At 44.4% G+C, this 24,350-nt stretch overlaps 1 protein-coding gene across 1 annotated transcript in view; it reads left to right on the forward strand.

Annotated features, from left to right (window-relative positions):
* Window positions 1-24,350, forward strand: part of LOC139547952 (FRAS1-related extracellular matrix protein 2-like) — a 121,951-nt gene that overhangs the window by 47,520 nt on the left and 50,081 nt on the right. The window contains exons 5-8 of the mRNA XM_071357185.1: window positions 12,179-12,325; window positions 15,608-15,838; window positions 21,462-21,587; window positions 21,802-22,053. Coding sequence (XP_071213286.1) covers window positions 12,179-12,325; window positions 15,608-15,838; window positions 21,462-21,587; window positions 21,802-22,053 — 756 coding nt within the window. The remainder of the gene's footprint in view (window positions 1-12,178; window positions 12,326-15,607; window positions 15,839-21,461; window positions 21,588-21,801; window positions 22,054-24,350) is intronic.

Raw genomic sequence — 24,350 nt, forward strand, 5'->3', positions numbered from 1 at the left:
GAATGTAACAGAGAGAGATGTCCTCAGAGTAATGGGAGTTTTAAACAGTGGAGCATGGTAATGAATGTAACAGAGAGAGATGTCCTCAGAGTAATGGGAGTTTTAAACAGTGGAGCATGGTAATGAATGTAACAGAGAGAGATGTCCTCAGAGTAATGGGAGTTTTAAACAGTGGAGCATGGTAATGAATGTAACAGAGAGAGATGTCCTCAGAGTAATGGGAGTTTTAAACAGTGGAGCATGGTAATGAATGTAACAGAGAGAGATGTCCTCAGAGTAATGGGAGTTTTACACAGTGGAGCATGGTAATGAATGTAACAGAGAGAGATGTCCTCAGAGTAATGGGAGTTTTAAACAGTGGAGCATGGTAATGAATGTAACAGAGAGAGATGTCCTCAGAGTAATGGGAGTTTTAAACAGTGGAGCATGGTAATGAATGTAACAGAGAGAGATGTCCTCAGAGTAATGGGAGTTTTAAACAGTGGAGCATGGTAATGAATGTAACAGAGAGAGATGTCCTCAGAGTAATGGGAGTTTTACACAGTGGAGCATGGTAATGAATGTAACAGAGAGAGATGTCCTCAGAGTAATGGGAGTTTTAAACAGTGGAGCATGGTAATGAATGTAACAGAGAGAGATGTCCTCAGAGTAATGGGAGTTTTAAACAGTGGAGCATGGTAATGAATGTAACAGAGAGAGATGTCCTCAGAGTAATGGGAGTTTTACACAGTGGAGCATGGTAATGAATGTAACAGAGAGAGATGTCCTCAGAGTAATGGGAGTTTTAAACAGTGGAGCATGGTAATGAATGTAACAGAGAGAGATGTCCTCAGAGTAATGGGAGTTTTAAACAGTGGAGCATGGTAATGAATGTAACAGAGAGAGATGTCCTCAGAGTAATGGGAGTTTTAAACAGTGGAGCATGGTAATGAATGTAACAGAGAGAGATGTCCTCAGAGTAATGGGAGTTTTACACAGTGGAGCATGGTAATGAATGTAACAGAGAGAGATGTCCTCAGAGTAATGGGAGTTTTAAACAGTGGAGCATGGTAATGAATGTAACAGAGAGAGATGTCCTCAGAGTAATGGGAGTTTTAAACAGTGGAGCATGGTAATGAATGTAACAGAGAGAGATGTCCTCAGAGTAATGGGAGTTTTAAACAGTGGAGCATGGTAATGAATGTAACAGAGAGAGATGTCCTCAGAGTAATGGGAGTTTTAAACAGTGGAGCATGGTAATGAATGTAACAGAGAGAGATGTCCTCAGAGTAATGGGAGTTTTACACAGTGGAGCATGGTAATGAATGTAACAGAGAGAGATGTCCTCAGAGTAATGGGAGTTTTAAACAGTGGAGCATGGTAATGAATGTAACAGAGAGAGATGTCCTCAGAGTAATGGGAGTTTTACACAGTGGAGCATGGTAATGAATGTAACAGAGAGAGATGTCCTCAGAGTAATGGGAGTTTTAAACAGTGGAGCATGGTAATGAATGTAACAGAGAGAGATGTCCTCAGAGTAATGGGAGTTTTACACAGTGGAGCATGGTAATGAATGTAACAGAGAGAGATGTCCTCAGAGTAATGGGAGTTTTACACAGTGGAGCATGGTAATGAATGTAACAGAGAGAGATGTCCTCAGAGTAATGGGAGTTTTAAACAGTGGAGCATGGTAATGAATGTAACAGAGAGAGATGTCCTCAGAGTAATGGGAGTTTTAAACAGTGGAGCATGGTAATGAATGTAACAGAGAGAGATGTCCTCAGAGTAATGGGAGTTTTAAACAGTGGAGCATGGTAATGAATGTAACAGAGAGAGATGTCCTCAGAGTAATGGGAGTTTTACACAGTGGAGCATGGTAATGAATGTAACAGAGAGAGATGTCCTCAGAGTAATGGGAGTTTTACACAGTGGAGCATGGTAATGAATGTAACAGAGAGAGATGTCCTCAGAGCTTGGGGATGGCCCAAATGGCCCCCTATTCCCTTTATATAGTGCACTACTTTAGACCAGGGTCCATTACTCACTCGAGGTAAACATCTTAGTGTATACTGTAGTGTAGTTTATTTTTTAAAACTCAGCCAGGGTTATTCTGCTGTCTACTCAGTGTAGAGCAGCTCAGTGGGTTGAGGACTGTCTGCTGTGCCTGCCTGCTTTGCTGGGGGAGATAGGATGACTGAGTGAAGGAGGACCTGCCTGCTGGCTGCTGAGAGAGAGAGAGAGAGAGAGAGAGAGAGAGAGAGAGAGAGAGAGAGAGAGAGAGAGAGAGAGAGAGAGAGAGAGAGAGAGAGAGAGAGAGAGAGGAGTGGGGAGACCCGTCGCGCATCCTGGCCCCCAGCTCCCCCAGGGTGACCAAATAAGGACCGTCTGCTGTGTGTGGAGACAAGAGACAAGGACACAGAGAGAGCGAGAAAAAGAGCGAGAGAGAGAGAGAGAGAGAGAGAGAGAGAGAGAGAGAGAGAGAGAGAGAGAGAGAGAGAGAGAGAGAGAGAGAGAGAGAGAGAGAGAGAGAGAGAGAGAGAGAGTCTGTGTGGGAGACAAGGGCACCGAGTTGGCAGTGGCACAACTCAGGTCAGCCGCTTATATTAACTGGCCTCCCTCACAGAGTTCTCCTGTCCATTACAACACAGCCCACTACAGTTACAGTTAACAGTACAATACCACGATGAAGGCTTCACGCTGACACACCTTGGCATCAACAATAAAGCTAGAGTGACATGGGAGAATAGGTGAATTAACTAATTTAATCTAATTTATTTTCTATTAACATGACCGTCCCTCTATAATGAGCACAGTGTGAATCCATTTACAGTGCATTCGAAAAGTTTTCAGTTCTCTTTACTTTTTCCACATTTTGTTACTTTACAGCCTTATTGTAAAATTGATGGGAAAAAAATATTCCTCATCAATCTACACACAGTACCACATAATGACAAAGCAAAACAGGTTTTAAGATATTGTTGCAAACATGTAATTTTTTTTAATCACATTTACATAAGTATTCAGACCCTTTACTCAGTACTTTGTTGACGCACCTTTGGCAGCGATTACAGCCTCAAGTGTTCTTGGGTATGACGCTACAAGTTTGGCACACCTGTATTTTTTTGAGGGGGGGGGGTTCTCCCATTCTTCTCTGCAGATCCTCTCAAGCTCTGTCAGGTTGGATGGGGAGCATGGCTGCACAGCTATTTCCAGGTCTCTCCAGAGATGTTAGATCGGTTTCAAGTCTGGGCTCTGGCTGGGCCACTCAAGGACATTCAGAGACTTGTCCCGATGCCACTCCTGTGTTTGTCTTGGCTATGTGCTTAGGGTTGTTGTCCTGTTGGAAGGTGAACCTTCTCCCCAGTCTGAGGTCCTGAGAGGTCTGGAGCAGGTTTTCATCAAGGATCTCTCTGTACTTTGCTCCGTTCATCTTACCCTCAATCCTGACTGGTCTCCCAGTCCATGCCAATGAAAAATATACCCACAGCATGATGCTGCCACCACCATGCTTCACCGTAGGGATGGTGCCAGGTTTCCTCCAGACGTGACACTTGGAATTCAGGCCAAAGAGTTCAATCTTGGTTTCATCAGACCAGAGAATCTTTTTTCTCATGGTCTGAGAGTCCTTTAGGTGCCTTTTGGCAAACTCCAAGCGTGCTGTCATGTGCCTTTTAGACTGCTCCCGAGTGGCGCAGTGGTCTAAGGCACTGCATCTCAGTGCTAGAGGTGTCACTAGAGACACCCTGGTTCAAATACAAGCTGTATCACAACCGGCCGTATTTGGGCGGCGCACAATTGGCCCAGCGTCGCCCGGGTTTGGCTGGTGTAGGCCGTCATTGTAAATAAGAATTTGTTCTTAACTGACTTGCCTAGTTAAATAAAAGTTACATAAAAAAAAAAATATATATAATAATTACTGAGGAGTGGTTAATGTCTGGCCACTCCACCATAAAGCCTGATTGGTGGAGTGCTGCAGAGATGGTTGTCCTTCTAGAAGGTTCTCCCATCTCCACAGAGGAACGCTGGAGCTCTGTCAGAGTGACCATCAGGTTCTTGGTCACCTCCCTCACCAAGGCCCTTCTCCCACGATTGAGCAGTTTGCCTGCTCTAGGAAGAGTGTTGGTGCTTCCAAAATTCTTCCATTTAAGAATGATGGAGGCCACTGTGTTCTTAGGGACCTTCAATGCTGCAAAATATTTTTGGTACCCTTCCCCAGATCTGTGCCTCGACAAAAACCTGTCTCGGAGCTCTACAGACAATTCCGTTGACCTCATGGCTTGGTTTTTCCTCTGACATGTACTGTCAACTGGACCTAATATAGACAGGTGTGTGCCTTTCCAAATCATGTCCAGTCAATTGAATTTACCACAGGTGGACTCCAATTAAGTTGTAGAAGCATCTCAAAGATGATCAATGGAAACAGGATGCACCTGAGCTCAATTTTGAGTCTCATAGCAAAGGGTCTGAATATTTATTTAAGTTTTTTTTATATATGAATTTGCTACAATTTCTAAAAACCTGTTTTCGCTTTGTCATTATGGGTGTGTGTAGATTGATGAGTGTTGATGAGATTGATCCAGTGTGTAGATTGATGAGGAAAAACAAAAATAAATTTTAGAATAAGGTTGTAACTTAACAAAGAAAAGGTGAAGGGGTCTGAATACTTTCTGAATGCACTGTACATAGATCAAGAGTCTAATCTAAAGTTACTCTGGAACTGGCAACAGAGGACATTAGCTAAGTGAGGTTTTTAGGCTGGTGTATACTTTCGAAAAAAGTGGCTAGTGACTGCTTATCCATTGGCTGGGAATGAGGAGTAATATGGGAAACCAATTTAGTCAACTAACCTCTAGCTCAGCAGATTGACCCTGGGCAGCGGTTAAAGATTAACTGAGATGTTTTTCTAGGGCCTCTTTGAAGTGTTCTTACTTCAACTCCTGCTTATCTTAATTACTGAGAAAAAAAACGTTATGGAGGGAAGTTGACCTCTGGCTACTTGCACCAACACACCTCTATGCACCAACACACTTCAGCTGCCTGACACAAGCACCAGTGGTGTGGTTATTTTGGCTTCCCAAACTTGATGATGACTCTCTCATATGGTAAAGAATGTATTCACGGAGTCATTAATTATGAATGTAAAAAGTATGTTTCTGAAGGCATTGCACATATTTGGATTTTGCCCTCTCCATGTTGGCTACTATTCCTGATCCCAAGCAGGTCTGCTTTAAAGTGCATAATGTAGAAAGCTTAGCTTGATGTGAATGTTTATGTCTCCAGCGTAATGTAAATGATTAGACATCATGCCACCATGTAATGTTCACAATGAGACGTATGACCGGGGCACAGGCAGACTGGTGTGGTATTATACCTATACATGGTCTCAGGACGTCCCTGTGGTTAACTGACACTGAAGTCAAACTGTGCATCCCAAATTGTACCTCTATTCCCTTAATAGTGCACTACTACAAAAGTAAACTCAGCAAAAAAAGAAATGGCCCTTTTTCAGGACCCTGTCCTTCAAAGATAAATCGTAAAAATCCAAATAACTTCACAGATCTTCATTGTAAAGGGTTTAAACACTGTTTCCCTTGCTTGTTCAATGAACCATAAACAATTAATGAACATGCACATGTGGAACGGTCGTTGAAGACACTAACAGCTTACAGACGGTAGTCAATTAAGGTCATAGTAATGAAAATTTAGGACATTAAAGAGGCCTTTCTACTGACTCTGAAAAACACAGAAAGAAAGATGCCCAGGGTCCCTGCTCATCTGCGTGAACGTGCCATAGGCATGCTGCAAGGAGGCATGAGGACTGCAGATGTGGCCAGGGCAATAAATTGCAATGTCCGTACTGTGAGACGCCTAAGAATGCGCTACAGGGAGGCAGGACGGACAGCTGATCGTCCTCGCAGTAGCAGACCACGTGTAACAACACCTGCACAGGATTGGTACATCTGAACGTCACACCTGTGGGACAGGTACAGGATGGCAACAACAACTGCCCGAATTACACCAGGAACGAACAATCCCTCCATCATTGCTCAGACTGTTCGCAATAGGCTGAGAGAGGCTGGACTGAGGGCTTGTAGGCCTGTTGTAAGGCAGGTCCTCACCAGACATCACCGGCAACAACGTCGCCTATGGGCACAAACCCACCGTCGCTGGACCAGACAGGACTGGCAAAATGTGCTCTTCACTGACGAGTCGCGGTTTTGTCTCACCAGGAATGATGGTTGGATTCGCATATATCGTTGAAGGAATGAGCGTTACACCGAGGCCTGTACTCTGGAGCGGGATCGATTTGGAGGTGGAGGGTCCGTCATGGTCTGGGGCGATGTGTCACAGCATCATCGGACTGAGCTTGTTGTCTTTGCAGGCAATCTCAACGCTGTGCGTTACAGGGAAGACATCCTCCTCCCTTATGTGGTACCCTTCCTGCAGGCTCATCCTGACATGACCCTCCAGCATGACAATGCCACCAGCCATACTGCTCGTTATGTGCGTGATTTCCTGCAAGACAGGACTGTCAGTGTTCTGCCATGGCCAGTGAAGAGCCCAGATCTCAATCCCATTGAGCACGTCTGGGACCTGTTGGGTCGGAGGGTGAGGTCTAGGGCCATTCCCCCCAGAAATGTCTGGGAACTTGCAGGTGCCTTGGTGGAAGAGTGGGGTAACATCTCACAGCAAGAACTGGCAAATCTGGTGCAGTCCATGAGGAGGAGATGCACTGCAGTACTTAATCTGTTGGCCACACCAGATACTGACTGTTACTTTTGATTTTGATCCCCCCTTTGTTCAGGGACACATTATTCAATTTCTGTTAGTCACATGTCTGTGGAACTTGTTCAGTTTATGTCTCAGTTGTTGAATCTTGTTATGTTCATACAAATATTTACACGTTAAGTTTGCTGAAAATAAACGCAGTTGACAGTGAGAGGACGTTTCTTTTTTTGCTGAGTTTAGTGCACTATAGGGAACCCAAAGCCTTAATGTTACTATTCATCTCCTCCATTCTCAGATGTGTATCAAGCTAACATTAACAATGTTGTGTAAACTTAGAGACGATGCCAAGCTTTCCACAACAAGATCCTAACTTTAATCCAGCATACCCAGGAAGTTAGGAAGATCCGTCTTCTCTTAACAACATTTTAGTCGGTTAGAAGTCTCTTACAACAGCTGTGAGTGCTTATTAGCGTAGTTGTATAACTCTACGGGTTGTTGAAGGAGTTCTGGATGGAAACGAGGAGCTTGTAGCAGAGTTTCTGTGGTTGTCTATGACTGCTGTGGTGGGGTAGAGCCGGGTGATTCATGTGGTAGGGATAAGGCCAGTAGCCTTCACAACTCTCCTGAGTTCTGGAAGGAAATGAGGACCTTGTGGCAGTTTTCCATAAAGAGATGGGTGGGAGATCTGTGTTGGGAGAGGGCCAGGTGATTAAGACCAGTAGACTTCACGACTCAGAGATCACACACACTGTGCTTACCTGTGGCATGGGTCTAGCTGCTCCCTCTGAGCCCTAGTACAAGGTAGGAAGATCTAACCACACACACACACTCCTCTGTTCCAGCAGAGCCAGGCAGAACACACACAGGGGAAAAGCTCTTTTCGCTCCAGCAGACGTCCTACCTGCAGGAGTTATTAAAGTAGTATGGCCTTAACCCCTGAGAATGGACAGGCTTGGGAAACATGGGGCTGGTGGCATGGATGTAGTTGCTTGGTTTACGTTCATATACAGTTGAAGTCGGAAGTTTACATACACTTAGGTTGGAGTCATTAAAACACATTTCTTGTTAACAAACTATAGTTTTGTGTTCTGCCTCTGTTCTGCCTTCTGCCTCTGTTCCAGCAGAGCCAGGCAGAACACACACAGGGGAAAAGCTCTTTTCGCTCCAGCAGACGTCCTACCTGCAGGAGTTATTAAAGTAGTATGGCCTTAACCCCTGAGAATGGACAGGCTTGGGAAACATGGGGCTGGTGGCATGGATGTAGTTGCTTGGTTTACGTTCATATACAGTTGAAGTCGGAAGTTTACATACACTTAGGTTGGAGTCATTAAAACACATTTCTTGTTAACAAACTATAGTTTTGGCAAGTCGGTTAAAACATCTACTTTGTGCATGACACAAGTAATTTTTCCAACAATTGACAGATTATGTCAATTATAATTCACTATCACAATTCCAGTGGGTCAGAAGTTTACATACACTAAGTTGACTGTGCCTTTAAACAGCTTGGAAAATTCCAGAAAATGATGTCATGGCTTTAGAAGCTTCTGATAGGCTAATTGACATCTTTTGAGTCAATTGGAGGTGTACCTGCAGATGTATTTCAAGGCCTACCTTCAAACTCAGTGCCTCTTTGCTTGACATCATGGTAAAATCAAAAGAAATCAGCCAAGACCTCTGAAAAAGAATTGTAGACTTCCACAAGTCTGGTTCGACCTTGGGAGCAATTTCCAAATGCCTGAAGGTACCACGTTCATTTGTACGAACAATAGTACGCAAGTATAAACACCATGGGACCACGCAGCCGTCATACCGCTCAGGAAGGAGACACGTTCAGAGATTAATGTACTTTGGTGCAAAAAGTGCAAATCAATCCCAGAACAACAGCAAAGGACCTTCTGAAAATGCTGGAGGAAAACAGGTACAAAGGTATCTATATCCATAGTAAAACGAGTCCTATATCGACATAACCTGAAAGGCTGCTCAGCAAGGAAGAAGCCACTGCTTCAAAACCGCCATAAAAAAGCCAGACTACGGTTTGCAACTGCACATGGGTACAAAGATCATACTTTTTGGAGAAATGTCCTCTGGTCTGATGAAACAAAAATAGAACTGTTTGGCCACAATGACCATCGTTATGTTTGGAGGATAAAGGGGGATGCTTGCAAGCTGAAGAACACCATCCCAACCATGAAGCACGGGGGTGGCAGCATCATGTTGGGGAGGTGCTTTGCTGCAGGAGGGACTGGTGCACTTCACAAAATAGATGGCATCAGGAGGCAGGAAAATGATGTGGATATATTGAAGCAACATCTCAAGACATCAGTCAGGAAGTTAAAGCTTGGTCGCAAATGAGTCTTCCAAATGGACAATAACCCCAAGCATACTTCCAAAGTTGTTGCTTAATGGCTTAAGGACAGGCTTGTGGGCAGAACTGAAAACGTGTGTGCGAGCAAGGAGGCCTACAAACCTGACTCGGTTACACCAGCTCTATCAGTAGGAATGAGCCAAAATTCACCCAACTTATTGTGGGAAGCTTGTGGAAGGCTACCCGAAACATTTGACCCAAGTTAAACAATTTAAAGGCAATGCTACAAAATACTAATTGAGTGTATGTAAACTTCTGACCCACTTGGAATGTGATGAAAGAAATAAAAGCTGAAATAGATCATTCTCTCTACTATTATTCTGACATTTCACATAGGAATTCTTACATTCCTAACTGACCTAAAACAGGCAATTTTTACTAGGATTAAATGTCAGGAATTGTGAAAAACAGAGTTGAAATGTATCTGGCTGAGGTGTATGTAATCTTCCGACTAAAACCGTGTAGATGGAACCCATTACCATGGAAACAATCAGACTTTGAGGATCAGCCAGAAAACCGTCAGCCCTTGAGTTAGTTCAGCCGTATCCTCATCATCTCCACTTTATTTAGCTCTACCTTCGTCATCTTCACTTTGTTAACCTTCTTCTTCTCTGTTAGTTCAGCCGTATCCTCATCATCTCCCCTTTATTTAGCTCTACCTTCGTCATCTTCACTTTGTTAACCTTATTCTTCTCTGTTAGTTCAGCCGTATCATTGTCATTTTCACGTTGTTCTCTCTGTTCAGAAGACGACAGGTAGAGGTTCAGGCAGCAGTGAGATCTGAGTTGGTTCATTGGTTCATGATAAAGTCATGAGGTGTTTTCTTCTGCAACAGAGTCTTCTTGACAGAATAAGATCTGATGAGTTTTGTCTCCTCTCCTGCAGTTCTCTCTCTTTGTCCTTTTGGCCATGTTGTGGTTCAGTATAGTTTACTCCATGGTTCAGGCAGTGATGTCTGAGTTGGTTCATGATAAAGTTATGTTTTCTTCCACAGTCTTCTTGACAGAATCAGGATGTCTAATGAGTTTAGTTGTGAACGAAAAACTACAGTTTCTTCTTCTTCTCTCTTCTCTCTTCTTCTTCTGACCTCTACTGTGTGTTTGTTCTGCTGGACCTGGTATGACACACACACGCACACACACAATAAAACAATAACACCCTTGTGAATGTGTAGGTCTCACCCTCTCTTGAAAAAGAAAAGGCTACATAGCAGAGCGGTCGACTGGACTTGACATATTTACTGACCATGACAACTGGAGAGGGGAAGGGCAGAATGGAGGAGAGGAGAGAGAGAGAGAGAGGGAGGGTAGGCTCAGTGGGGGGAGGGCAGAATGAAGGCAGAGAGCGCGCGAGAGAGCGAGAGAGAGCGAGAGAGAGAGCGCGAGAGAGAGCGCGAGAGAGAGAGAGAGAGAGAGAGAGAGAGAGAGAGAGAGAGAGAGAGAGAGAGAGAGAGAGAGAGAGAGAGAGAGAGATTATGGCCTCAGTAGTGGTGCCAACCCCAAACAGACTCAGCTGTCTGTAAACCCAGAACAATACCCTCAGCATGTGTACCAAATGCACCTTATTCCCTATATAGTGCACTTATTTTGACCAGGGCCCATAGGGACTACTGCTGGTTTTCTGTTCGACCTAATAATGAATTGCACCCACCTGGTGTCCCAGGCCTAATTCAGTCCCTGATTAGAGGGGAAGAATAGAAAAAAAGCAGTGGGGATAGGTCCTTGTGGTTTCTCTTTCATTCTTTCATTCCTCCCACCTCACATCTGCCAGCTGTCCAGCTGTACTGTAGAAACACCTGGGTCTGTAGCCCTCTTCATCCCTCCATTTTCTTTTCTCTCATCATCCTTCCTCTCCCTGAATTCCTCCATCTCCCTCCTCTCCATTTTCTCCGTTCATTCACTCCATTCCCGTCATCCCTCATTTCACACTCTTCTGTTTAGGCTGAGGGGCTTGGAGCCACTGTTATAACCCTGATGTTAATGGCAATAGTGTGTGTGTGTGTGTGTGTGTATGTGTGTGCTTGCATGCATGCACGTTCATGCTCGCGCGCGTGTGTGTGTGTGTGTGTGTGTGTGTGTGTGTGTGTGTGTGTGTGTGTGTGTGTGTGTGTGTGTGTGTGTGTGTGTGTGTGTGTGTGTGTGTGTGTGTGTGTGTGTGTGTGTGTGTGTGTGTGTAAGCGCCTACGTGCTATGACTTGTCATTTTGTGTGTGTTTGATGTCTGTGTGTGGTGTCGCTCTCTCTGTGGTCGATACGGTAACAGGCAGTGCTGTCCTCCAGGAATACAGAGCTTTGAATTCCACTTCAAACAGGACTGATAAAACAACCCTGACACACACACACACACACACACACACACACACACACACACACACACACACACACACACACACACACACACACACACACACACACACACACACACACACACACACACACACACACACACACACACACACACACACACACACACACACACACAGACTAACCTTTATCTCCTAATTTCAATGAAGCCGATTAGACATTCTACTGCACTGATACCTCCCACTGAATATACTGGCAGTGAGGTTGTGTGTTGTTTGTGTGTGTCTGCTCATGCTTGTGTGTGTGTGTGTGTGGGCGCATGCATGTGCGTGTGTTTGTGCTGATACTGATGCCTCCCAACGAATATAGGCAGGCAGCCTAGCTGTCCTACAGGCACCCATAAAACCACCAGGTAATTATTCTAATGAGAAGATGTTGAGATAGGAACATGTCCTGAAAACGAACAGCTATTACATTATAAATGTTTTGAAGTGCAAATAATGAGTTCAGAAACTCAAACGCTACCGTTGTCTTTGCTGAATGAATTCCCTCTCATGTCGATCTTCATTTTTGTTGTTGTTGACTGTTGTTGTTTACAAACACAAACATCTGCACAGAACAACACTAGCACGTGATATAATGTAATTTGTGGATTCTAATAAAGTTTTCCAAATGTGTGTGTGTGTGGGGGGGGTTCCTGTATTCACTGTACTGTAATTCACTTGTCTGCTAAGTGGCACATAAGACACATTATTAAGTGATCCTCTCTGAGACTACTGATTGTATGTGTGTGTGTTTAGGAGGCAACAGGCTGAAGAACCAGGTGTTCAGGCTGAACTGGGCCTGGGTCTCCCTGGAGAAGGAGTACTATGTGGTGGACGAGGAGGCCAAGTATCTGGAGGTGGTCCTCAAACGACGAGGATACCTGGGAGAGACATCCTTCGTCAGTGAGTCAAACTACCTTATTATACACATCCTTATACACATTGCCTGCATCCCAAATGGCACTCTATTCCCATCAGAGTCAGGACATCCATAGACATCATCATGACATCCTTGGCTCTATCCCTCCAGGGAAGCTCCACAGCTTTTCAGCCTTTCATGTTCATGTAGCAGATGGCTGAGTTAGCCAACTGTCACTCCTGGTCCAATCCACACATTTTCTAAAGGAAAGGGATGTTAATGGATGTCCTGACAAAAGTAGCGCACTCTTTATGCCATTTGGGACATAGCCTTGGAGAACAAATAGAAGAGTGCCATTTGGGATGCACACCAAAAATAGCGGCGGGTCAATCTCTTGACTCCGACAGAGCAGGGGAGGGACAGACAACCTCAGGGTCATACAGGTCACAACCTTTCATCCCTGACCCCTCTCCTCAGGGCAGGATTTACCCTTTTAGCCAACCCACCTGGGGACAGCAAGGGCTCATGGGAGAGGTTACGCAGAGTTGGTAGTTGTCAGAAAGACACCCGCTGTCGCCGAGTTAGACGCCTCTCTCTGTGAACCTTCCTTAACTTTTACTGTCCTGGACTGAATAGGGAGTAAACACAGTGCAACAAAAGATGGGACAGTAAACCTTAGTTTTATAACACAACTTTTATACACAGGGTTTTTATGGCTGACTACTACTGGCACCACTGGTATTGTTTTCATTGTTTTTGTCCAGAATCCTAATACGTTCGGGATGTCAATAAAGCTGTGCTAGTTTGAATAGCTGAAGTTTAAGGTCAGATCAGATGGGTCGGGTGTATTGAGTTGTCCCTAGCTGTGTCTCACTGTGTATTTGCTAGCGTTGAGGCTGTGGTGTGTTACGTTGTTCCTGTGTGCATCCCAAATGGCCTGAAATATTCTCTATATAGTGCACTACTTTTGACCAGGGTCCATTGTTGGTCACAGGGCTCTGGACTAAAGTACAGCCCTAAATAGGGAATAGGGTACCAATTGGGAAACAGCCCTGAGTCTCTGCTAGCTAATGATCTCGCTCTCTCTCAGGGGAGTATGCAGATAATATGCAGATAATATGCAGATAATATGACCATTAGACTATCTCAAGAGTCTGCCCTCTTCAAGAAATAATTCAAGTTAAGGAACTGTTCTTGAAGAACACAAAGAAGAGGGTTCTATCCCCCTTCTAATGGGTTGACTGATTAGCATTTCTGTTTACGACGATAAATAACTCAATTCCATACTGTGGAAACTTCTGAAGCTGTTTTAAAAAAATATTAAAGATATTAGTATTTGAGAATACATGGATATATTTCTCAGACGAACATCATTGCATCAGTGAAATGTTCTGGCTCTCCAGCTGTGTGCTTATAGGAGGTTAGAACAGGACAGAACAGGAGAAACGTGGTCTACATCCCAAATGGAACACTATTCCCTAGGTAGTGCACTACTTTTAACCAGAGACCTATGGTAGGCCACTATAGAGGGAATAGGTTGCCATTAGGGACACAGAACCTCTAGAAGCACACACCGCACACTGGCAGTCCTTTCTGCTCCTCAATGTGTTTAATGGATCTCAAACCTCAAAGGATGAAGGGAGATGGAAAGAGAAAGCCTTCAGATGAACCAGACTCACAGGCATCAGATCAGTCTGACAGACCCACTACCCATCTGCCTTGGTACTGAGATGACACACTGACTGATCTCAGGCCAGTGCTTCACACTGAGAGGAGACAGGGGATATCTGCTCCATCCCAGCCCTGCTTGCTGGCCTGCCAGAGCCAGCCCTGATCACAAGATCTAGGATACATCTGAAATGGCACCCTATTCCCTATATAGCGCACTACTTTTAACTGGACACCTGGTTCTTTATTGGACGTTGTGAGGCATTCGGTAAAGTTGTGTGCATCAGGGGAGGTGCTAGTATAGCAGCTATGTAGAGCTAGCCTGCTGCTATATAGGCTAAAGCAAAAATGTCATAATATTTAAACCCAGGCCTGCTGCTAGGCCTCAGAGCTGCTTCTGGGATCAGGGAGCTGTAGTCCTCCTTCTGCTGTGAGAGAGACAAGGCTTGCGTCCCAAATAGCATCCTATTCCCTATATAGTGCACTACTTTTAACCAGAACCCAAATAGGGCTCTGGTAAAAAAAGTAGTGCATTGTGTAGGGGATAGGGTCTCATTTGGGATTTAGACAGAGTTAGGGAGCCGCTTCTCTGCCTGCTCTTTGAAGACAGGTGATATATATTCCGGCTCTGTTTAGCTCATCCATGTTATCTATGAACACATGTCAGCAAGAACTGTAGCAGCCCCATGAATACGTACATGGCCCATTTCCCTTCTGGGTGTAGGCATATCAAAGCTCACTTCAAAGAATGAAATGGTCATTTTGGTCCAATACCCCAACTCATACATTTCTGCCTCCATCTGTGCACCGTTGAAGCTCTTTAGTGTTATCTTCTCTCTTCTCACTTGAATCTCTCAGTCTCTCTCTCTCGCTCTTTTATCTTTATCTAGCTTCTTCATTTATGTGTTTGTTTGTTGTTGTTATTATTATTAAATAATTAAATAATTAATATTTTTGTTGGTCTATCTCAGAGCGAGCCAGCCAGTGAAGCTAGCTGGTTGTGTAGCTAGCTGAACAGCAGGAGTCCTGCCATAATCACCAGCCCTCAGTGACAGAAGGTCTGATCAAACAGCACTGGCACAAACTACCACCAGCAAGCTGGGCAGGCTAGACTCAGTAGGCTGGGCAGTAACAACAATGTCGATCTACCAATACTTCTACACTACCTGCATAGACAACCTTGTTTTAAGTTGATTCTGCTTTACCCACAAGATAGCTTAATTGTGTCAAGGTAATGTAGCTTGAAAGGAAGCAAAATGATCTCCCAAAGTGGCATGGTAGGTAATTGACCTTGGTAAGATTGAATATGTATTACAGTGTCCTCTGTGTTCAGTCAGACCACTAGGGGCCAGATCGAGAGTGACGTCCTGATTACCACCCCCTCCTCCAAGCAATTCTGTAATTACCTTACTCCCTCCTCCTGGTCCACGTCAGGGCCATCTGCTAGCTGACACATCACAACTTTATCTAACACTGACTGCTTCTCTGACCCATCTCTGACTGGGCTCTGTTATTGACCGGTTATTATATCTGGATGCTACCGTTTGATCTTATCTTGTTGAATGCCACATTATAAGAAGAAATGTTTTATGTACAGTACATGTAATCATTTCCTCTTCCTCTATGTCCCCTCTCTCCTCTCCTCCCTCCTCGCCAAGGCATCAGCACCACCGATGGTACTGCGGAGAAGGATAAGGACTTCCGTGGTAAAGCCCAGAAGCAGGTCCAGTTTAACCCAGGTCAGACCACGGCCACATGGAGGGTGAGGATCCTGCAGGATGGAGTGTACGAGCAGTCTGAGACCTTCCAGATTGTTCTGTCAGAACCTGTCATGGCTGCCCTGGAGTTCCCTGACACAGCCACTGTGGAGATCCTCGACCCAGCTGATGGTATGTACTACAGTTCCATGTTCCAGAATAGCTTGTTTTAACAGTCTTAACAGTGTTGTGTTCAAATGACTAATGGTTGATAAGTCATTACTACAGGTAGGTTCTTCATCAGTCTTAGCAGAGATGGTTGGTCTGAGGTTACCTCTATGGGAGAGGCAGGGTTTTATAGTAGGTGGGTGAGAACATCCAGGTCAGTGGATAACAAAACATGGACCTTCATTGTAATCAGAGGGCTGATATAAATACTATGCATGCCAGTCTCTCTTGGCTAAGAGCTGAGGAGAGACTGACTGTATCACTTCTTCTTTTTATAAGAAACATTCATGTGAATCCCATACTGTTTGCATAGTCAACTTACACACCGCTCTGACACACACACTTACCCCACCAGACATGCCACCAGGGGTCTTTTCATAGTCCCCAAATCCAGAACAAATTCAAGAAAGTGTACAGTATTATATAGAGCCATTATCGCATGGAAATCCATCCCATCTCATATTGCTCAAATGAACAGCAAACCTGGTTTCAAAAAACACATAAAGCAACACCTCACGGCACAATGCCTCTCTCATATTTGACCTAGATAGTTTGTGTGAATGTACTGTATTGGTATTTTACAAAAAAAATATATGTAGTTCTGTCCTTGAGCTGTTCTTGTCTATTAATGTTCTGTATTATGTAATGTTTCATGTTTTGTGTGGACCCCAGGAAGAGTAGCTTCTGCTTTTGCAACAGCTAATGGGGATCCTAATAAAATACCTAATACCTTCGTCAGCCTCATTAATGAAGCTGCTCTTTGTTAGTGAAGCTGCTCTCTGTTAGTGAAGCTGCTCTCTGTAAGTGAAGCTGCTTTCTGTAAGTGACGCTACTGTCTGTTAGTGAAGCTGCTCTCTGTTAGTGAAGCTGCTCTCTGTAAGTTCAGCTGCTCACTGTTAGTGAAACTTCTCTCTGTTAGTGAAGCTGCTCTCTGTTAGTGAAGCTGCTCTTTGTTAGTGAAGCTGCTCTCTGTTAGTGAATATGCTCTCTGTTAGTGAAGCTGCTCTTTGTTAGCTAAGCTGCTCTCTGTTAGTGAAGCTGCTCTCTGTTAGTGAAGCTGCTCTCTGTTAGCTAAGCTGCTCTCTGTTAGCTAAGCTGCTCACTGTTAGTGAAGCTTCTCTCTGTTAGTGAAGCTGCTCTCTGTTAGTGAAGCTGCTCTTTGTTAGTGAAGCTGCTCTCTGTTAGTGAATATGCTCTCTGTTAGTGAAGCTGCTTTCTGTTAGTGAAGCCGCTCTTTGTTAGTGAAGCTGCTCTTTGTTAGTGAAGCTGCTCTCTGTTAGTGAAGCTGCTTTCTGTTAGTGAAGCCGCTCTTTGTTAGTGAAGCTGCTCTTTGTTAGTGAAGCTGCTCTTTGTTAGTGAAGCTGCTCTCTGTTAGTGAATATGCTCTCTGTTAGTGAAGCTGCTTTCTGTTAGTGAAGCCGCTCTTTGTTAGTGAAGCTGCTCTTTGTTAGTGAAGCTGCTCTCTGTTAGCTAAGCTGCTCACTGTTAGTGAAGCTTCTCTCTGTTAGTGAAGCTGCTCTCTGTTAGTGAAGCTGCTCTTTGTTAGTGAAGCTTCTCTCTGTTAGTGAAGCTGCTCTCTGTTAGTGAAGCTGCTCTCTGTTAGTGAAGCTGCTCTTTGTTAGTGAAGCTGCTCTCTGTTAGCTAAGCTGCTCTCTGTAAGTGAAGCTGGTCATTGTTAGTGAAGCTGCTCTTTGTTAGTGAAGCTGCTCTTTGTTAGTGAAGCTGCTCTCTGTTAGTGAAGCTGCTCTTTGTTAGTGAAGCTGCTCTCTGTTAGTGAAGCTGCTCTTTGTTAGTGAAGCTGCTCTCTGTTAGTTAATATGCTCTCTGTTAGTGAAGCTGCTTTCTGTTAGTGAAGCCGGTCTTTGTTAGTGAAGCTGCTCTTTGTTAGTGAAGCTGCTCTCTGTTAGCTAAGCTGCTCACTGTTAGTGAAGCTGCTCTCTGTTAGTGAATATGCTCTCTGTTAGTGAAGCTGCTCTCTGTTAGTGAAGCTGCTCTCTGTTAGTGAAGCTGCTCTTTGTTAGTGAAGCTGCTCTTTGTTAGTGAAGCTGCTCTCTGTTAGTGAAGCTGCTCTTTGTTAGTGAAGCTGCTCTCTGCCTCTTATCAATCCCTGGCCTGGCTCCAGAGCCTGGGAATTTTGGAAAAGTTACCCGAGTTTTGCAACCCCAGGTTAGATTTAGTGATCAGTAACACTGTAACCATAGTCCATATGGGAAGTTGTTTCCTCCAGAAAGGTAAATAAACAAGGTTAAATAAATAAATACAGTTACATTGGGTAAGGAGAATCCCAAGGTTAGGGTCAGACCCAGGGTATGGATGGAGAACAGTAGACTGGAGCCTTCCCAGGCTTCTCATGTTGTTTACCCAACGGCTGTGTCCCAAATGGCACCATATTCCCACTACATAGGGAATAGGGTGCTATTAGGGACGTACAGTAGTCAAAATATAAATACAGTTCAGACAAACAAGGTTTTTAAAAACAGCAGCTAAGCCGTTCGTTCCCCTGTGATACTGTAGCTGGAAGTCTGAGAAGTCTTGCATAATGCTGGAAGTCTTGCATAATGCTGGAAGTCTTGCATAATGCTGGAAGTCTTGCATAATGTACATATAAATGATGCCTCTCCTCTACTTCCCCCTCTGGGGTCCCTCTGTGTGAGAGGAGGAATATTCTGTCAACAACTTACGTTGGTTAAAATGTATGGAGGTTGGTACTGTTTGTCTCGCAAAACACTCTAGTCCCTTGAGGGAAATTAAGATAACATGCAGCTATCAAGTCAAGTCAAATTGTATTAGTCACATGCGCCAAATACAACAGAGAGCAGCTTCACTAATGAGGCTGACAAAGGTATTAGGTATTTTATTAGGATCCCCATTTCACCTTACAGTGAAATGCTTACTTACAAGCCCTTAACCAACAATGCAGTTTTAAGAAAAAATACCTAAACAAATGTAAAAAAAAAAAAAAAAAAAAAAAAAAACATTTATTTCAAGATAGAGAAAAAATATCAACAAATAAAATAAATACAAAAATATAAAAATGTTTAATTTAAAAATATATATATATAGGTGTAAGGGGTGCGTACTGCGCCAGAGAAGTCAGGCGCAGGAGAGCAAAAACTGACGTGCTCAAGCACTTACAATAAACAATTCCAGACAAGGACATGGGGGGAACAGAGGGTTAAATACACAACATGTAATGATGGAATTGAAACCAGGTGTGTGGGAAGACAAGACAAAACAAATGGAAAATGAAAAATGGATCAATGATGGCTAGAAGACCGGCGACGCCGACCGCCGCCCGAACATGGAGAGGAACCTTCGGTGGAAGTCATGACAATAGGAAATTAAAGTAACAAATAATTAAAGAGCAGCAGTAAAATAATAATAGCGAGGCTATATACAAGGGGTACCGGTACAGAGTTAATGTGCGGGGGCACAGGTTAGTCGAGGTAATTGAAGTGGCTATGCATGGATAATAAACAGAGAGTAGCAGCAGAGTAAAAGAGGAGGGGCAATGCAAATAGGCTGGGTAGCCATTTGATTAGATGTTGAGGAATCTTATGGCTTGGGAGTAGAAGCTGTTTGGAAGCCTCTTGGACCTAGACTTGGCGCTCCGGTACCGCTTGTAGCAGAGAGAACTGTCTATGACTAAGGTGGCTGGAGTCTTTGACAATTTTTATGGCCTTCCTCTGACACCGCCTGGTATAGAGGTCCTGGATGGCAGGAAGCTTGGTCCCAGTGATGTACTGGGCCGTACACACTACACTCTGTAGAGCATTGCGGTCGGAAGCTAGTAGATGCCATACCAGGCAGTGATGCAACCAGTCAGGATGCTCTCGATGGTGCAGCTGTAATAACAATATTATGATTTTGCCGTTACACATTAACATATAATTTTGCTTCATGACCACAAACATGTATATTTACACATTAACATATCAAAATGCTATTTTAGATTTCCATGATTTCCCAGCTTCTCAGAATACACCTGTGTCTCAAATGGCACCCTATTCCCTTTTTAGTGCACTACTTTGACCAGAGCCCTATGTGCCCAGGTAAAAAGGAGTGCTCTACATAAGGAATAGGGTGCCATTTGGGACTTACATTACAATTGACCCAGGTTCTAGCAGCTCCTTTAAATGTATATCTCTTCAACTATCAGAAGAGTTCAAATTTAGTCAGAGAGAGAGAGAGAGGAGAAGCCCTCCACATGAAGGCCTGTCAGCCTTGGTAGGAGCTGGTATTAAGGGCTATAAGCTTGTAGGTTCTGCCAGCCTGAGTAGGAGGTAGAACATCTACTTATTTAGTCAAGACCGGGCTGAGAAGGGCAGGGAGCCATTGGTCCAGTGTCCTGGTCAGACAGTAATTGGTCAGGTGGGACTGTTGGGGGTTGTGAGAGTTCAGGCCCTGCTAGCACACTGGCACCTTATTAGCACAGATGACCAGATTCACAATTACAGTAAAGAATAGGTTTTAAGAAGAAGCATAACAGTGATAGAGAGAATATTGTAAACTTGTCTATGTGGGGTAGATACTTCTTAGTGTAGGCCTCTGGGATGTAACTCAGGTTTAGTAACTTAGACACAGTCACGCTATGCAGAGTAAAGGAGGAGAGGAGAGAAGGAGATAAGGAGAGGAAAGGACAGGACAGGACAGGGGGAGTGACTAACACAAACTGTAAAAAAAGACCAATGGTTTGAACAGGTCTCTGCTTGCTAACAGAATCAAGACACGTCAGGTTTATTATCCAGGCCCACTTTAACTGTCCTTCTTCACATTCAAAGTCTACAGTACGGTAGCTGGACTTTTCCTATTAACAATTCACTAAATGTATATGTATTCCCTGATTGGTCCCTGTGCGCCAGCTGTCAAATCAGAGAGGCTTCTGGGTAGTTGTCTGTGCCAACCACTGATGTTAGTCATCGTATCCTCTGGATGGATCCCAAATGATGCCCTATTATAGTGCCCAACTTTTGACCAGAGCATACATAGGGCTCTGGTCAAAAGGAGTGTACTACTGTATATAGGAAATAGGGTGCCATTTGCGACGCAGACTATGTCTTCTGCCTCAGTTCACTGGGTCAACTCATCCTTTATAGAACTCTGTCCTCAGAGAGGAGCCTGGACCAGAGCACCAGCAGCAACATATTGTAATAGACAGAAATATTCAACACTTTGTTGTACCCTCTTCTCATCAGCATAACTTCTGTATTAATGAAATAAGTATGTACACAGTGAGAAGGATGTGATGGTTTATCTCTCTCTCTCTCACTCGCTCTCTCTCTCTCTGTCCCTCGCTCTCTCGCTCTCGCTCTCTCTCTCTCTCGCTCTCTCTCTCTCTCTCTCTCTCTCTCTCTCTCTCTCTCTCTCTCTCTCTCTCTCTCTCTCTCTCTCGCTCTCTCTCTCTCTCTCTCTCTCTCTCTCTCTCTCTCTCTCTCTCTCTCTCTCTCTCTCTCTCTCTCTCTCTCTCTCTCTCTCTCTCTCTCTCTCTCTCTCTCTCTCTCTCTCTCTCTGTCTCCCCCTCTCTCTATCTCTCCCCCCAACTCATTCTCTCTGTCTCACCCCCCCTCGCTCTCTTTCCCCTCCCCAGAGTCGACAGTGTTCATCCCGTCTGCAGTCTACCCTATAGAGGAGGACATTGGGGAGCTGCTGATCCCAGTGCGCAGGAGTGGTGATGTCACACAGGAACTCATGGTCATCTGCTACACACAGCAAGGTACAGTCCACACACACACACACACACTCACACACACACACACACACACACACACACGCACACGCACACGCACACGCACAAACACACACACACACACACACACACACACACACACACACACACACACACACACACACACACACACACACACACACACGCACACACACACACCTCCCTCTCTTCTCATCCCTCTCTCATTTCCTCTCTCCTACAGCCACAGCTACAGGGACCATCCCCTCTACAGTCCTGTCCTACTCTGACTACATATCCAGACCTGAGGAACACAACAGTGTCCTGCGCTTCGATAAGGGCGAGACGGAGAAGTCCTGTCGTGTGGTGATCATAGATGACTCTCTGTATGAAGAGGAGGAGAGCTTCAACGTTACCCTCAGTATGCCCATGGGAGGCCGTCTGAGACAGGAGTACCACACTGCCAGGGTCACCATCATACCTGACCTGGACGACGGTAAGATGGCCCTTCACTGTTCACCTTTGACCTTTCAAACCTCTCGCCTGGAGGACAGGATAATAGTTACCAGCTGAGGAAAGTGTTAATATCGCTCTTGAATAGACTAGGCTTGCGTCTCAAATGGCACCCTATTCCCTATGTAGGGCACTACTTTCGACCAGAGTAGTTCACTTTATTGGAAATAGGATGCCATTTGGGTCATTTATTTTTCGCAATGTGAGAGTAAGAAGAAAAAGATTGCTCCTGTCCTGTCACCTCTGGCAGATTATGTTAAGACAACAATGTTAGCAGACGTGTTGCTATTTAATTTTGCTTATAAGCAAAGGAGACAGTTGAGATGCTGTGTAAAAAGGTACATTTATACTTTAATAGTATTCATGAAACATCTAGAACAGATAGATCAGGGGACCTTCGGAAGGTACACACACATACCCAGCTATACACCTCTACACACATACCCAGCTATACACCTCTACACACATACCCAGCTATACACCTCTACACACATACCCAGCTATACACCTCTACACACATACCCAGCTATACACCTCTACACACATACCCAGCTATACACCTATACACACATACCCAGCTATACACCTATACACACATACCCAGCTATACACCTATACACACATACCCAGCTATACACCTATACACACATACCCAGCTATACACCTATACACACATACCCAGCTATACACCTCTACACACATACCCAGCTATACACCTATACACACATACCCAGCTATACACCTATACACACATACCCAGCTATACACCTCTACACACATACCCAGCTATACATCTATACACACATACCCAGCTATACACCTATACACACATACCCAGCTATACACCTCTACACACATACCCAGCTATACACCTCTACACACATACCCAGCTATACACCTATACACACATACCCAGCTATACATCTATACACACATACCCAGCTATACACCTATACACACATACCCAGCTATACACCTCTACACACATACCCAGCTATACACCTATACACACATACCCAGCTATACACCTATACACACATACCCAGCTATACACCTCTACACACATACCCAGCTATACACCTATACACACATACCCAGCTATACACCTATACACACATACCCAGCTATACACCTCTACACACATACCCAGCTATACATCTATACACACATACCCAGCTATACACCTATACACACATACCCAGCTATACACCTCTACACACATACCCAGCTATACACCTCTACACACATACCCACCTATACACCTATACACACATACTCAGCTATACACACATATCCAGCTATACACCTCTACACACATACCCAGCTATACACCTCTGCACACATACCCAGCTATACACCTATACACACATACCCAGCTATACACCTCTACACACATACCCAGCTATACACCTCTACACACATACCCAGCTATACACCTCTACACACATACCCAGCTATAAACCTATACACACATACCCAGCTATACACCTCTACACACATACCCAGCTATACACCTATACACACATACCCAGCTATACACCTATACACACATACCCAGCTATACACCTATACACACATACCCAGCTATACACCTCTACACACATACCCAGCTATACACCTATACACACATACCCAGCTATACACCTATACACACATACCCAGCTATACACCTATACACACATACCCAGCTATACACCTATACACACATACCCAGCTATACACCTCTACACACATACCCAGCTATACACCTCTACACACATACCCAGCTATACACCTATACACACATACCCAGCTATAGACCTCTACACACATACCCAGCTATACACCTATACACACATACCCAGCTATACACCTCTACACACATACCCAGCTATACACCTCTACACACATACCCAGCTATACACCTATACACACATACCCAGCTATACACCTATACACACATACCCAGCTATACACCTCTACACACATACCCAGCTATACACCTATACACACATACCCAGCTATACACCTATACACACATACCCAGCTATACACCTCTACACACATACCCAGCTATACACCTATACACACATACCCAGCTATACACCTCTACACACATACCCAGCTATACACCTCTACACACATACCCAGCTATACACCTATACACACATACCCAGCTATACACCTATACACACATACCCAGCTATACACCTCTACACACATACCCAGCTATACACCTATACACACATACCCAGCTATACACCTATACACACATACCCAGCTATACACCTCTACACACAT

Source organism: Salvelinus alpinus, chromosome 21, assembly GCF_045679555.1.
Source record: "Salvelinus alpinus chromosome 21, SLU_Salpinus.1, whole genome shotgun sequence".
Lineage (NCBI taxonomy): Eukaryota > Metazoa > Chordata > Actinopteri > Salmoniformes > Salmonidae > Salvelinus > Salvelinus alpinus.